This window comes from Engystomops pustulosus, chromosome 1 (genome assembly GCF_040894005.1).
Source record: "Engystomops pustulosus chromosome 1, aEngPut4.maternal, whole genome shotgun sequence".
Lineage (NCBI taxonomy): Eukaryota > Metazoa > Chordata > Amphibia > Anura > Leptodactylidae > Engystomops > Engystomops pustulosus.
In genome coordinates, this window is record NC_092411.1 from 18,474,466 (window position 1) to 18,489,809 (window position 15,344).

The window sequence follows — 15,344 nt, forward strand, 5'->3', positions numbered from 1 at the left end:
ACAGCCAAATCCCTTTATCCCAAATTCAGGAGGTTCAGGGGGTTATATAAATAAAGCTTAAAGGGATTGTACTGGGTAAACTGGTTGTGTGGTGCTAGTAGAGAACAAATAGCCATGTTTTACTGTGTTCTGCTATGTTGTGTCTTAATACTGCTCTCAGCTGTAACTAGCACACCATTGTATCCAGTCTAGACAATGCTCTGTGAGCTAAACAGCCTGGACTCCCGACTGATACATTTCAACAAGCCAGCAGAGAGATCTGTGCAGCTACTGATGTGATACAATTGTCTCCACTTCTCAGCTGAGAGCAGGACTCGCTGCCTCTAAATGGAGACAATTGTATCCAGTCTAGACAATGCTCTGTGAGCTAAACACATAAGCAGCAGCTGCACAGATCTCTCTGCTGGTTTGTTATAATGGGGCAGATTTACTTACCTGGTCCATTCGCGATCCAGCGGCGCGTTCTCTGCTGTGGATTCAGGTCCGGCCAGGATTCATTAAGGCAGTTCCTCCGATGTTTGCGCTGAAGAGCATCGGAACGCACTCAAGTTCACCAGCCTATTCCTAGTGAAGGTAAGTGCAAGCTCCGCAACACTTTTTTTTTTTTTTAAATGCGGCGGTTTTTCAGAATCCATCGGGTTATCATTCGGCCACGCCCCCCGATTTCCGTCGCGTGCATGCCAGCGCCGATGCGACAGAATCCGATCGCGTGCGCCAAAATCCCGGCGCAATACAGGGAAAATCATCGCAAATCGGAAATATTCGGGTAACACGTCTGGAAAACGCGAATCGGGCCTCAGTAAAAGACCCCCAATGTATCAGTCCAGGCTGTTTAGCTCACAGAGCATTGTCTGGACTGGATACAATTGTCTTCATATAGAGGTGCTAGCCCCGTGTGTGTGCTCTCAGATGGTGGCAATGCATTAAAATGTTCATCCTGCTTCTCTCAGTACAATGATTGGCCTCATCTCATAGGGGCTCATTTACTAAAGGTTAGAACGCTGCACTTTCGTCAGGTTTCCCGGCGATTTCCGTTCTACGCCGAATTGCTCCAGGATTTTGGCGCACGCGATCGGATAGTGGCGCATCGGTGTCGGCATTGCACGTGACAGAAATCAGGCGGCGGGCCGTCGGACAACCCAACGGATTCGGACAAACCGCAGAATTTTAAAAAGGATTTGTGTCGCAAGATCAGCACTTACATGCACCAGGAAGAAGCAGGTGAACTCCGGCGGACCTCGGCGCAGCAGCGACACATGCAGGAACTCGGGCGTACAATGTTAGTGAATCGAGCTGGACCCGAATCCTCGTTGGACAAAGCACCGCGGGATCGCGACAGGACCGGGTAAGTAAATCTGCCCCATAGTGTCTTCAAGTGTATTGTAGTAGCATGTCTATAAGTCATCAGTGTTTTACTAAGAGGTGCACTACCCATTAGTAACCTCTGTGTAATATTATTCTGCCCCCTTGTGGCAGGACCCAGTGTCCACCCAGACCTGTAATCATCTACTGTATATATATGAGACATGCAGAGCTTTACAACTATGTAACATTTTGTATCCACTTCTAATGTCTCCACAAACTGGAACTGAAAGAATTGAAGGATAACTTTGTTACCACTGACACAAAACAGGTTTGACCATAAAAAACACAAATTCGAGCCAATAAAGGCTGTGACGGTGCAATTTAGGCTGAAACGTCCATTCTCATTACTTATAATTAACGCACAGAGTAAAAGCAGAATCCGGCCAAAACCAGGATGATGGACGCAGGCGATTCTTGTTGTATCTTCACGTTCCATTTCTGGGAGTTTAGATTTTATTGGATAATGTTTAAAGCGTTACCCCGGGTGTAATCATATTTACCGCTTATGTCATAAATCTGTATTACGGAATGATAAATACCAGATAATGGGGGAAATTCAATTCAACGGAAGATAAATGAGAAATGAACATGAAATTTCCTAAAATATAGAGATAAAGCTCTTAGAGGGAACCTGACAGTAGGATTCAGCTCTCTCTGCAGTGAACTCTCATGGCATGGTATTAAAAATTCTGAAACTAAAACAGTCTCCTATTCCCTAAAATATTCCCTAGTTTATCATCCCAAACAGCCCCCCTCACGATTATTTAATATAAGCCCCCTTCACTCCAATGGATTCCTTATATACAGCCTTATGTGGGGCCCTCAGCAGTTCTGGGCTCCGGCAACTTGCCCAGATATGCCCAGTGCTGGTGCCGGCCCGGGGTGGGAGGATCTACCAAAAGGGGGCATAGGGTGCGGGGAGATACCAAAAGGGGGCATAAGGTGGGCTGAGCTTCCAAAAGGGGCATAAGGTGAGGTGGGGTCCATAAAGGTGAATGGAATACAGAAGGGTTGGTATAAGTTGAGGGGGGTACATAATAAGTTGGAGGGGAGATATAAAAGAAATTGGGGATGCTCCTAAATTGTAGGTTATAAATGACGTTCATCAACACATCATTTATTTTTGTTCCTGATCCATCGTGGAGACATATTGTTCGCTCTTCATTAACCGCCACAATTTAAGAAACCGATCTCCCAATCTGATGTAACACTCATCGTCGAGTGTATTTTAATGAAGTGCTGTCTAATGCGTCATCACATTACTTTTTCTATCGGCATCTCCCTCCGAGGTGAACGCTGCTTGATGAGAAATATTCCGGCACAGCGTCTCTACACACTCCAGTAATCCAATAAGTCTGAATCATTTTATGGATCTAAAATCTTTCAGCGCTCTCTCGCTTCATTGGTTCCGTTATGGATCACGAATATTGAATTAACATTTTAAAATCCTTTTGTATGTATTGTGGTAACTGTTTTTTTCTATAATAGTTGGTGCATGTTTCATATTTTATAGCTTATGGATTTGATTAAGGGGGATCCTTGGTTTTCACCCTTCAACCCCCATTCCTGGACTTGTTACAAGGAAGCCACCAGGTCGCTACCTCTTGTAGTAGTCTCAGCTAAGTAACAGCCAGTGTAAGATGGACTCACCAGATAACCAGAGTATCCTTCAGTAGGCTCCAAACACAATACCGGATCCTGGAAGTCCAAAAATAAACAACCCAATTTGGAGTCTGCCAGGGTCTGTTTCCAGACTCCAGAATTTTTTTTTTCTGGTGGTCGAAATTAACCCCAGTACTGACCTAGGCATCTAAAGAAATTCTGAGATACAACCAGGGCCGCCACCAGGGGGGTCCCAAGGAGGAGAAGGGGCCCAAAGTCACAGAAAACCCTCCTCCCTTCCACAGGGAACTTACTGGTGATGGGATACGGAACAGACAGAGATGTGGTCAGTGGACAATTCAAGGTCAGGGTAGGCTGAGCCCATTTTCTCCAATATTCTCAAGGAGACTTCCTCAGAAGGAGAAAAACAGGCCAAGGTCAAAGCAGAGGAAACAAGCAGCAAAATAAGGAATCAGTAAGCTAGAAAGCCTTTGCTTAGACACCAAATATCCCCCAGTAGAATGGCTGAAATAAACTACAAGAGTCTACGGCCTGGGACAGGGAGATAACTGTAAACTTTTGGAGTTTGGAGGAGTTTTCTCAAAATTCTCAAATCTCAATCTCAAATCTTTATCACCCATCTACAGGGCAGGATATGACTAGCTGAGAGTCAAGGGACTTATGCATCTGATGTATCCGCTCTCGCGTGCCACCAATGATTGGTCACCTCTGTGGGACTTAAGCGGTTTAACTCTTTGCACCAGGTAAAAGTAAAAACAGCGCCCCCTCTGATACAGAGAGGACATTGCAATATCCTATCTTCCCCAGTGACAACCCCTACAAATATGGCTGTGCTGGATGGATTATGTTCAATGAAATCCTATACTGGATTGCTACATGCTTGAAACATGATTTATCATTCATTAAAGGTAAAGTGACAATACAGAAAGCGATGTACCGTGCTGCATGACCGGCCCGGCACCAGATGCTCGCATTGTTCTGTCGCCACTAAATGCAAACTAATGGAAAGTTATTCATGCTATTGACTCCCGAAGAGATGAAGCCGGAGCCGAGTCATCGAGCAACGCAGCACAAATGTCTCGTTGAAATTCAGCGCTCACAGATTAATCCTGTCAATGCAAACGCCAACGTGACGCTAATGTGGCATCTCATCGTTTCCTGCTTACATGTTAACCCCTAAGTGTAGTGCTTAGACTGAACCATAGGATGGAGCAGAACCATAGGATTTCTCTGTAGGACCACCATAAGACAAACACATCATAAGACTAACCCCTAAGTATAGTGGCAAGACTGGACCATATGTTGGAGAAGAACCATAGGATTTATCTGTAGGACCACCATAAGACAATTACGCCATAAAACAAACCCCTAAGTATAGTGGTTGGACTGGACCATAAGATGGAGCAGAACCATAGGATTTCTCTGTAGGACCACCGTAAGACAACCACACCATAAGACTAACCCCCACGTATAGTGGTTAGACTGGACCATGGGATGGAGCAGGAACCATAGGATTTCTCTGTAGGACCATCATAAGACAAACACATCATAAGACTAACCCCTAAGTATAGTGGTTAGACTGGACCATAGGATGGAGCAGAACCATAGGATTTCTCTGTAGGACCACCATAAGACAAACACACCATAAGACTAACCCCTAACTATAGTGGTCAGACTGGACCATATGTTGGAGAAGAACCATATGATTTCTCTGTAGGACCACCATGAGACAAACACACCATAAGACTAACCCCTAAGTATAGCGGTTAGACTGGACCATAGGATGGAGCAGAACCATAGAATTTCTCTGTCGAACCATGATATTAGTGTAGGACCATAGAATTTCTGTGAAGGACTATCATAAGACCACAGGACCATTGCATAGGATCGCCGTAACACTATAGGATTTTATGTGTTGCCACCATAGGCCCGAAGAAGTTTAATGTTAGATGGTCATAGCCATAAAAATTTTTATAGGACCATCATAAATTTCTTTGTATAAGACGAATGTAGACCAAAGATTTTCGTGTAGGGCTTCCAAAGGATTGTACAATTGAAAGGTTTCTTTTTGGAATTAAGAATTTTTATGTAAGGCAAAAATAGAATAGAATTCCTGTGTATGACAACTATTAAAATCTTGATGATTTACGTTAAGGTCCACGATAGAAATGCTACGTACTACGCCTTTTCTAAATGGGATCATAGGATTTTTATTGTAGGACTATTGTGCAACTGTAGGATTTCTTGTAGGACTATTGGATAAGACCACTGTAGAGTCATAGGTTTATCCATCCTGACTACATTAGAAAGGACAGTGCCAAGTTCAGGGCAGTACTTTTTTCAGTCGTAGCACCATACAGATTGTTGTGGCTGTTCCTGGTACTGCAGCTCAATTTCATTTGCTTGTACACAGTCAGATACATACACAACCTTATAAATGGTGCTATGCCTGTGTGAGCGATATATAGTGCAGGATGTCATTATACTTGTGTACTTACCTGGCAGGGCAGTCCTGTAGGTTGCACTTCTTCTGCCTTGTCATTGGCTGCTCATTTGGATCACAGTAAGTGTTCTTCACCACTCCTTTCCCCTTGCTGACACATCGGGCCACCTGGCGCTGGACTCCTGAGGGGAAGATACAAGAATATTACAGAGTTTTGAGTTGTCTATAACCCAAATTTCCCCACTAAAAGTGACCATAATCTGCCTATTGGACTAGGGACAAATCAGCTGTATACATATTATGATGTACAATGTGCAGCATAATATGTATATAATGAGGCACATCCTCCACTTTTTAGTGTATCAGGTCGGATGATGGGGCCCCCCTGACACTGTGGGCCCCATAGCAGCTGCTACGGCTGCTACCACTGTACTTACGCCCCCAGATACATGTCTAATAAAATTAAACCCCTGTACCTTCATCCTCTTCTCTTTGTCTTGCAATCCTACATTATGGAATTGACTCGCTCATGTATTTAGCATTCAATATCATCCATATGCATCTACAGTATATAACATACCACCCAGCAATATAACGCCCTGCCCCAGTCTGTCTGCCTTCATGTCCTCCATAAAACTGAGCTCAAGAGTTCATCCATTACCATAATGGTGTGCATGGCACGTGTGGGCACATAATATAAACTATTGTGGATTTTTATGATACCACTAGGTATCATATTGCTCAGGAACCTTCCCAAGAAAAGACATAGGAAATACAAATGATTTGCCGGGGAAGAAAAAACTGGATACCTATAGAGGACACCTCTTAAAGGAGAAGGCGCCATAGCTAGTAAAGATAGCTGAATGGACAGGGACTATACTGGGTTCCTAGTTATGTGTTCAACAGGGAGAGAATGGGTCTCATTTACTAAGGGTCCTGCGGCCGCACTTTGGTCGGATAGTCCGATGATTTCCGACTGATTCGGACTTGGCACGGGATTTAATTTTGAAATTGTATCACAAGCCAAGCACTTGGAAGAAGAAGGTTAACTCCGGAGGACCTGAGCGGGGAAGTGACACATGCAGGATATCCGGGTCACGATCTATGTGAATTGCGGCAGAGTTCATCCTCGTCGGACATTCGAGATCGGGGATCGCACAGGGACCTGGTAAGTAAATGTGCCCCAATGTGTGGAGGTGCAATGCAGACAAACTTAAGTGGGTGTCTTTTCGGTACAATAGGTACCTTACGGCTCAGGCACCATCCCATGGGTAACGTGACTCCACATATGCAATGAAGAACCTGACCGGCCAAGGACTGGGTGCCCTACTGATTGATATATGACCGTATCTTATGACTATCCCACCTCACCGATGTGACAGGCACGTCCTGTGTTGTAATTGTTACATTGTATCATTGTTACTTAGTGTAAAGATTTAAGGAAGTTGATGTTTCTATAATAAACCTTTACTTTGTGCCATCTAACACTGAAGGTTTCTTGTGGATGAATCGTGGATAACGTTATTTTTCTGCCTTTCTCACCATGTAGCAATGTTCTGCAGCGGGATACTATTATTCTGCAGCGGGATACTATTATTCTGCAGCGGGATACTATTATAGTTCATAAAATTACAAATATCAAGTCTGTATTCTCTATGTGTGAGGCTTCGGCCTTGGAGGCAGCACATCTAATAGAGCTCCTGCCTTTAAACTAGACTCTCACCACCACAACAGCCATGGAACAAACATCAAGAAAGCCAAGAAAAATGAAGGTAAAGTCAGACATACATAAAGCATGACGGAAACAATCCGAGCCGGAGCGCCGAGGCTGACCTTGCTGGAAACATAACATTGCTAAGTAGACATTGTGACCGGCATAAAAATGGATACATAATGTATCTGTACAGGATGAAAAATGGCAGAACAAAGTGCAAACAAACACTATGTAAATAATCCTGGTCACAGCCGTACATAACAAGTGGCGATTCATAGAAACACTACAGAGTGACTGCTAGGAGATAAGAAGAGAGTTACCTGGAAGTACAAAGCGTATCACAGGACCGACACCTACTGTACCTGTATATGGTGGGACTTTAACTAGAATCTTATCCCAGTGAGGAGCATATTGGGTCCCCTTCAAGTATCGCGCGAGCAAACAGTTGGTCAAAGATGATGAACTGGACACGGAACTTTGCTTTAAAGGGGTATTCTCGTCTCGGCATTCACATTCAGTTTGATTAATCTTCCATTAATAAACATTTCTTCAATTAGATGTTATTAAAAAAAATGTTCCTGTGTGAAGTTAATTTTCCATAGATGTAGTGATTTGGTCCCTTAGAAACGAGATAGCTTCCTCGGATATGGCCACCTCTGCTGAAGGGATTCCACAAATAAACAAAAAGGTTTTGTATATGAAATATCTGAGAATTACTACATGTCCCAGAGCCGTCCTTTAGTAATGATCGCTGAATCCAGGTGGTCAGGCAGGGCTCAATAGTGCATGTCTGGCCACTGCTGCCTAAATGTGACGTGGTCGTAACCGAGGAAGCTATCTCGTTTCTAAGGGACAACATGGCTATGTTTATGGGAAATTATCTTCACACAGAAACATTTTTTTTAATAACATCCAATTGAAGAAATGTTTATAAATGGAAGATTAATGAAACTGAATGTGAATGCCGAGACGAGAATACCCCTTTAAGGCTATGTACACATTGTTGCAGATTTACTCACCCGGTCCTGCTTCTTCCCGGTGCATATAAGTGCTTGTCTTGCGAAACAATTTTAAATGTTAAATCCTGTGCGTTGTCCGAATCTGTCGGGTTGTCCGACGGACCGCCCCCTGATTTGTGTTGTGTGCAAGCCGGCGCCGATGCATCACAATCTGATCGCATGCAACAAAATTCCGGGGGTAATTCGGCGCAAATCGGAAATCGTTGGGAAACCCGACGAAAATGCGTCAGACGGACCATTAGTAAATGAGCCCCAATATATTTATGAAAAGACTAAAATAATTTTACCCAAAAGGGATTTATTAAAAATGTCCTATTCGCTATAAGAGGCGATTTGTATATATATGGCTGTATACAGCAGAGCTCTCTCACCATAATGTGAGCATGATTCAGAGAATCAATGCACTGGCCCCTGCTACAAGATCCTGGAAGTCCGGAAGATGAGCCGTTCCCATCTCACAGCAGACGGCACAGTCTAATGTAGCTTACAACTGCTGTGTTTCTCCCTCAGCCATACCCCTCTCATCTCACAGCAGATAGCTCAGATTAAAACAGCTCACACCTTCCTCAGCCGTGCCACTTCATACAGCAGACAGCTCACTCTAATAGAGCTTAAGCCTTCCTCAGGCACACCTCCTACCATCTAACAGCAGTCACCTCAGTCTAATAAAGCTCAAACCTTCCTCAGGCACACCTCCTCCCATCTTACAGCAGACACCTCAGTCTAATAGGGCTTAAGCCTTCCTCAGACACACCTCCTTCCATCTCACAGCAGAAAGCTCAGTCTAATAAAGCTCAAACCTTCCTCAGGCACATCTCCACCCATCTCACAGCAGACACCTCAGTCTATTAAAGCTTAAGCCTTCCTCAGGTGCACCTTCTACCATCTCACAGCAGACACCTCAGTCTAATAAAGCTCAAACCTTCCTCAGGCACACCTCCTCCCATCTTACAGCAGACACCTCAGTCTAATAGGGCTTAAGCCTTCCTCAGACACACCTCCTTCCATCTCACAGCAGAAAGCTCAGTCTAATAAAGCTCAAACCTTCCTCAGGCACATCTCCACCCATCTCACAGCAGACACCTCAGTCTATTAAAGCTTAAGCCTTCCTCAGGTGCACCTTCTACCATCTCACAGCAGACACCTCAGTCTAATAAAGCTCAAACCTTCCTCAGGCACACCTCCTCCCATCTTACAGCAGACACCTCAGTCTAAGAGGGCTTAAGCCTTCCTCAGACACACCTCCTTCCATCTCACAGCAGAAAGCTCAGTCTAATAAAGCTCAAACCTTCCTCAGGCACATCTCCACCCATCTCACAGCAGACACCTCAGTCTATTAAAGCTTAAGCCTTCCTCAGGTGCACCTTCTACTATCTCACAGCAGACACCTCAGTCTAATAAAGCTCAAACCTTCCTCAGGCACACCTCCTACCATCTTACAGCAGACACCTCAGTCTAATGGGGCTTAAGCCTTCCTCAGGCACACCTCCTTCCATCTCACAGCAGAAAGCTCAGTCTAATAAAGCTCAAACCTTCCTCAGGCACATCTCCTACCATCTTACAGCAGGCACCTCAGTCTAATAGGGCTTAAGCCTTCCTCAGGCACACCTCCTACCATCTCACAGCAGGCACCTCAATCTAATAAGGTTAGCTTAAGCCTTCCTCAGACACATCTCCTACCATCTCACAGCAAACACCTCAGTCTAATAGGGCTTAAGCCTTCCTCAGGTGCACCTCCTCCCATCTCACAGCATACACCTCAGTCTAATAGGGCTTAAGCCTTCCTCAGGCGGACCTCCTTCCATCTTACAGCAGACACCACAGTCTAATAGTGCTTAAGCCTGCCTCAGGCGAACCTCCTCCCAACTCACAGTAGACAGCTTAGTGTAGCTTACTACTACTGCCCCCTCTGATCTCACAGCAGATAGCTTAGTCTTATACAGCTCAGTGTTATATAGCTCACTATTTCTGCTTTTCTTCCTAACATTGCCACATTGTCTCCCATCTCACAGCAGCAAGCTCAGGCTAATACAGCTTACGCCTTCCTCAGCAGCGCCACCTCCTATCTCACAGCAGACAGCTCAGTAGGAAATGAGAGAACCTGTGCACCAGCAGCGATGGCCCAGCACCAATAAGCTTATTTGCATAAAAATGAAAACTGAAAACTTTTTCCAAACAGATTTTTGGGGAACAGGAAGGGTATGTAACAAAAGCTTATATATTCCCCTACAATACATAATGCTGCTTTTATTTGTGAGGTGATGTGGGAGATGGTTTGTATTTGCAGTGCATCTTATCGCTTTTTATGTTATCTCCACATACACGTGGTGCAAATACCCTCTGCATGCATTATGCGTGTTACATTATATATTGATCACTCTGTATATATTTACATCAGTATTTATCTATATGTGTCTAATCCAAGCAATCACCCTGACGCCAGAAAGGGCTTGCACCCCCACTGATGAGCCTGGAGGAGACCTCCACCTTCACCTTCATCCATCTCCTCATCACAGTTCATCATTATTAGTAAATGTCATCGTCAGACACCGTGAAGCGTGTGGAGTAATGAAGTGTGCCATGATCCCAGATCTTACGTGGGGCCTCCACATGTGATGGGGGTAATCACACTCATGTAAGTGACACACCATTACTCAAGATGACGAGTGAAGATGGATTTCATAGTCTATAGTTATCCACAGTGAGACAGTAGATGGTAGTATTTTTGAATTGAAAAATTGTCACTCATGTTCCTAGGTCGCCGCCTTTTCATGGACACTATTTTTAAGTCATGGCTTATTGTTAACAGTATTTTTGAGTCCCCTTGAGTCCTGGCCCGGATCTGTGCTCATTTGGGCTTCAGCGCCATCCTCTGTCTGTAAAATACAGCTGAGAATGTGCTGATCAGTGTGATTTTGTTCTTAGGCTATAATCTGTCCTTACTAGTCTGAACACTGCTTTATTCCTATCCTAGAAGCCTTATTGATTTCCAGCACATCCATCTGTGTCCTGTGTATTTTCCTCCTGGGATGCTAAAAAATAAATTAGATAGATAGAATCTTCCTCCACTAACACTGCTCCCCTGCTGGTCCACCTTGTTTGGATGACAGGGAACTGGTCCAGTCACCTTCTGGAACGGGACTCTGATATCTTATAAAAAGGTTTGCCTGTCATTTCACCTGTGCTTATTATAAGTTGTTTTTTGGAGTTTATCTTGACTTCCGGATTTTGGATTTCTTGACCCTCTGTCTGTTTTCTGACAATCCGTTTTGCCTAACAATTATTTTTGCATTGTTCTCTTGGTTCTTTTTGTCTCCTACTCTTCTATTGTATTATCCAGTCTTTGTCTCCATGTTTGCACTTTGGCATAGGAAGGGAATGTCGATCAGTTGTCACTTACTGCTTAAAGTTAATGGGGCAATTAGGAAGGGACTGCCGGGAAGAGAGTTTAGCCTTAGGGCTCGCTGTCATTGTCCTTCCAAGCCATTGCGTCACATCATTACACCTCTACTTTGGCCAAACTTTTTGAATCCAGTCTACTATTGTGGCCAAAAATTTTATATAGCTGCCGTGTGTCCTTCGTGATTTGCTACTTCAAGACACTCCCCTTGTTATGATGTTGGTAGGTTAAAGGGCCTTTGATGATGTCATAACCATGTGATCAATTTAATTTATTGGAGAAGGTCACATGCTCATGATATCATTAAATTTCAGGGGGGCGTGTCTTGGACTTTCACATGATGCGTATTCTTTGATGGCCATTTTGTTACATGCAAAGAGGTCTTGAGAATGCACAAACGGAGACTATCGGCTATCCAAAGGAGGGTGCTAGGCCTGTTATTGGTACATTGACTATGTATGGAGAAATTTCTACCACCCGATGGAATACTCCTTTAAGGTACATGATGATTTTATTGGATTTTTTTCACCTTTCAGCATTTTTCTGTAGTGGTTGTTCTCAGGCTCCGTAGATCGATTCTCTTCGCTGCACTGTATTTCCATAACCCCAGAGTAACATGTGCCCGGATTCGCTGATACACAGCATAAACATGTGCACTGCAGGTCCAATGTACTTTCCAATCACATTACCTTGGTTCTTTCTACTAGTTCTACCTTGTTCCTTTATCAAAACTTAAAAAAATCTGTAAAATTACGGATGCGGAGTACAGGCTGCATAACTGCCCACAGCAAGAAGACACCATCAACCGGTCGCAGATCATTTAGTATAAATGGATGGAATTGCTAAATCCCCATCAAGGGTGTATAATAAAGAATAAAAATAGTTGTGTTTTTAATTGATTCAGACCACATGCACAGCCAGGGGTATGAAGATATGCAAGAGTAAATTCATCCTAACATACCTAACATACTTACCTCGTCTCAATTTTGGGATCCCATCTTGGCAAATCAGCCATATGCCAGTAAACACTATCATGGTTTAGTTTAAAGGGAACCTATCAGCAGCTATGACCATACATACCATGCAGCCAATGTTAGGTATTGTCCCTGGAGAGATGTGTAATCAGACCTTTGTGTATGTTGCTAGGAGATAAGAAGAGAGTTACCTGGAAGTACAAAGCGTATCACAGGACCGACACCTACTGTACCTGTATATGGTGGGACTTTAACTAGAATCTTATCCCAGTGAGGAGCATATTGGGTCCCCTTCAAGTATCGCACGAGCAAACAGTTGGTCAAAGATGATGAACTGGACACGGAACTTTGCTTTAAGGCTATGTACACATTGTTGCAGATTTACTCACCCGGTCCTGTCGCAATCCTGCGGCGCGATGTCCGATGAGGATTTGGTTCCGCCGCAATTCACCAAGCTCCTGCGCCTGAGTTCCTGCATCCGTCGCTTCTGCCCCAAGGTCCGCCAGAGTTAACCTGCTTCTTCCCGGTGCATGTAAGTGCTTGTCTTGCGAAACAATTTTAAATGTTAAATCCTGTGCGTTGTCCGAATCTGTCGGGTTGTCCGACGGACCGCCCCCTGATTTGTGTTGCGTGCAAGCCGGCGCCGATGCATCACAATCTGATCGCATGCAACAAAATCCCGGGGTAATTCGGCGCAAATCGGAAATCGTTGGGAAACCCGACGAAAATGCGTCAGACGGACCATTAGTAAATGAGCCCCAATATATTTATGAAAAGACTAAAATAATTTTACCCAAAAGGGATTTATTAAAAATGTCCTATTCGCTATAAGAGGCGATTTGTATATATATGGCTGTATATAGCAGAGCTCTCTCACCATTATGTGAGCATGATTCAGAGAATCAATGCACTGGCCCCTGCTACAAGATCCTGGAAGTCCGGAAGATGAGCCGTTCCCATCTCACAGCAGACGGCACAGTCTAATGTAGCTTACAACTGCTGTGTTTCTCCCTCAGCCATACCCCTCTCATCTCACAGCAGATAGCTCAGATTAAAACAGCTCACACCTTCCTCAGCTGTGCCACTTCATACAGCAGACAGCTCAGTCTGATAGAGCTTAAGCCTTCCTCAGGCACACCTCCTACCATCTCACAGCAGAAAGCTCAGTCTAATAAAGCTCAAACCTTCCTCAGGCACACCTCCTCCCATCTCACAGCAGACACCTCAGTCTATTAAAGCTTAAGCCTTCCTCAGGTGCACCTTCTACCATCTCACAGCAGACACCTCAGTCTAATAAAGCTCAAACCTTCCTCAGGCACACCTCCTACCATCTTACAGCAGACACCTCAGTCTAATAGGGCTTAAGCCTTCCTCTGGCACACCTGCTACCATCTCACAGCAGGCACCTCAATCTAATAAGGTTAGCTTAAGCCTTCCTCAGACACATCTCCTACCATCTCACAGCAAACACCTCAGTCTAATAGGGCTTAAGCCTTCCTCAGGTGCACCTCCTCCCATCTCACAGCAGACACCTCAGTCTAATAAAGCTCAAACCTTCCTCAGGCACACCTCCTACCATCTTACAGCAGACACCTCAGTCTAATAGGGCTTAAGCCTTCCTCAGGCACCTCCTTCCATCTTACAGCAGACACCTCAGTCTAATAGTGCTTAAGCCTTCCTCAGGCACACCTCCTCCCATCTCACAGCAGACACCTCAGTCTATTAAAGCTTAAGCCTTCCTCAGGTGCACCTTCTACCATCTCACAGCAGACACCTCAGTCTAATAAAGCTCAAACCTTCCTCAGGCACACCTCCTACCATCTTACAGCAGACACCTCAGTCTAATAGGGCTTAAGCCTTCCTCAGGCGGACCTCCTTCCATCTTACAGCAGACACCTCAGTCTAATAGTGCTTAAGCCTTCCTCAGGCACACCTCCTCCCATCTCACAGCAGACACCTCAGTCTATTAAGGCTTAAGCCTTCCTCAGGTGCACCTTCTACCATCTCACAGCAGACACCTCAGTCTAATAAAGCTCAAACCTTCCTCAGGCACACCTCCTACCATCTTACAGCAGACACCTCAGTCTAATAGGGCTTAAGCCTTACTCTGGCACACCTGCTACCATCTCACAGCAGGCACCTCAATCTAATAAGGTTAGCTTAGGCCTTCCTCAGACACATCTCCTACCATCTCACAGCAAACACCTCAGTCTAATAGGGCTTAAGCCTTCCTCAGGTGCACCTCCTCCCATCTCACAGCATATACCTCAGTCTAATAGGGCTTAAGCCTTCCTCAGGTGCACCTCCTCCCATCTCACAGCATACACCTCAGTCTAATAGGGCTTAAGCCTTCCTCAGGTGCACCTCCTCCCATCTCACAGCATACACCTCAGTCTAATAGGGCTTAAGCCTTCCTCAGGTGCACCTCCTCCCATCACACAGCATACACCTCAGTCTAATAGGGCTTAAGCCTTCCTCAGGCGGACCTCCTTCCATCTTACAGCAGACACCTCAGTTTAATAGTGCTTAAGCGTTCCTCAGGCGAACCTCCTCCCAACTCACAATAGACAGCTTAGTGTAGCTTACTACTACTGCCCCCTCTGATCTCACAGCAGATAGCTTAGTCTTATACAGCTCAGTGTTATATAGCTCACTATTTCTGCTTTTCTTCCTAACATTGCCACATTGTCTCCCATCTCACAGCAGCAAGCTCGGGCTAATACAGCTTACGCCTTCCTCAGCAGCGCCACCTCCTATCTCACAGCAGACAGCTCAGTAGGAAATGAGAGAACCTGTGCACCAGCAG

At 44.8% G+C, this 15,344-nt stretch overlaps 1 protein-coding gene across 1 annotated transcript in view; it reads right to left on the reverse strand.

Annotated features, from left to right (window-relative positions):
* ADAMTS12 (ADAM metallopeptidase with thrombospondin type 1 motif 12) overlaps nt 1–15,344 on the reverse strand; it is a 348,163-nt gene that overhangs the window by 51,350 nt on the left and 281,469 nt on the right. The window contains exon 17 of the mRNA XM_072134459.1: nt 5,487–5,613. Coding sequence (XP_071990560.1) covers nt 5,487–5,613 — 127 coding nt within the window. The remainder of the gene's footprint in view (nt 1–5,486; nt 5,614–15,344) is intronic.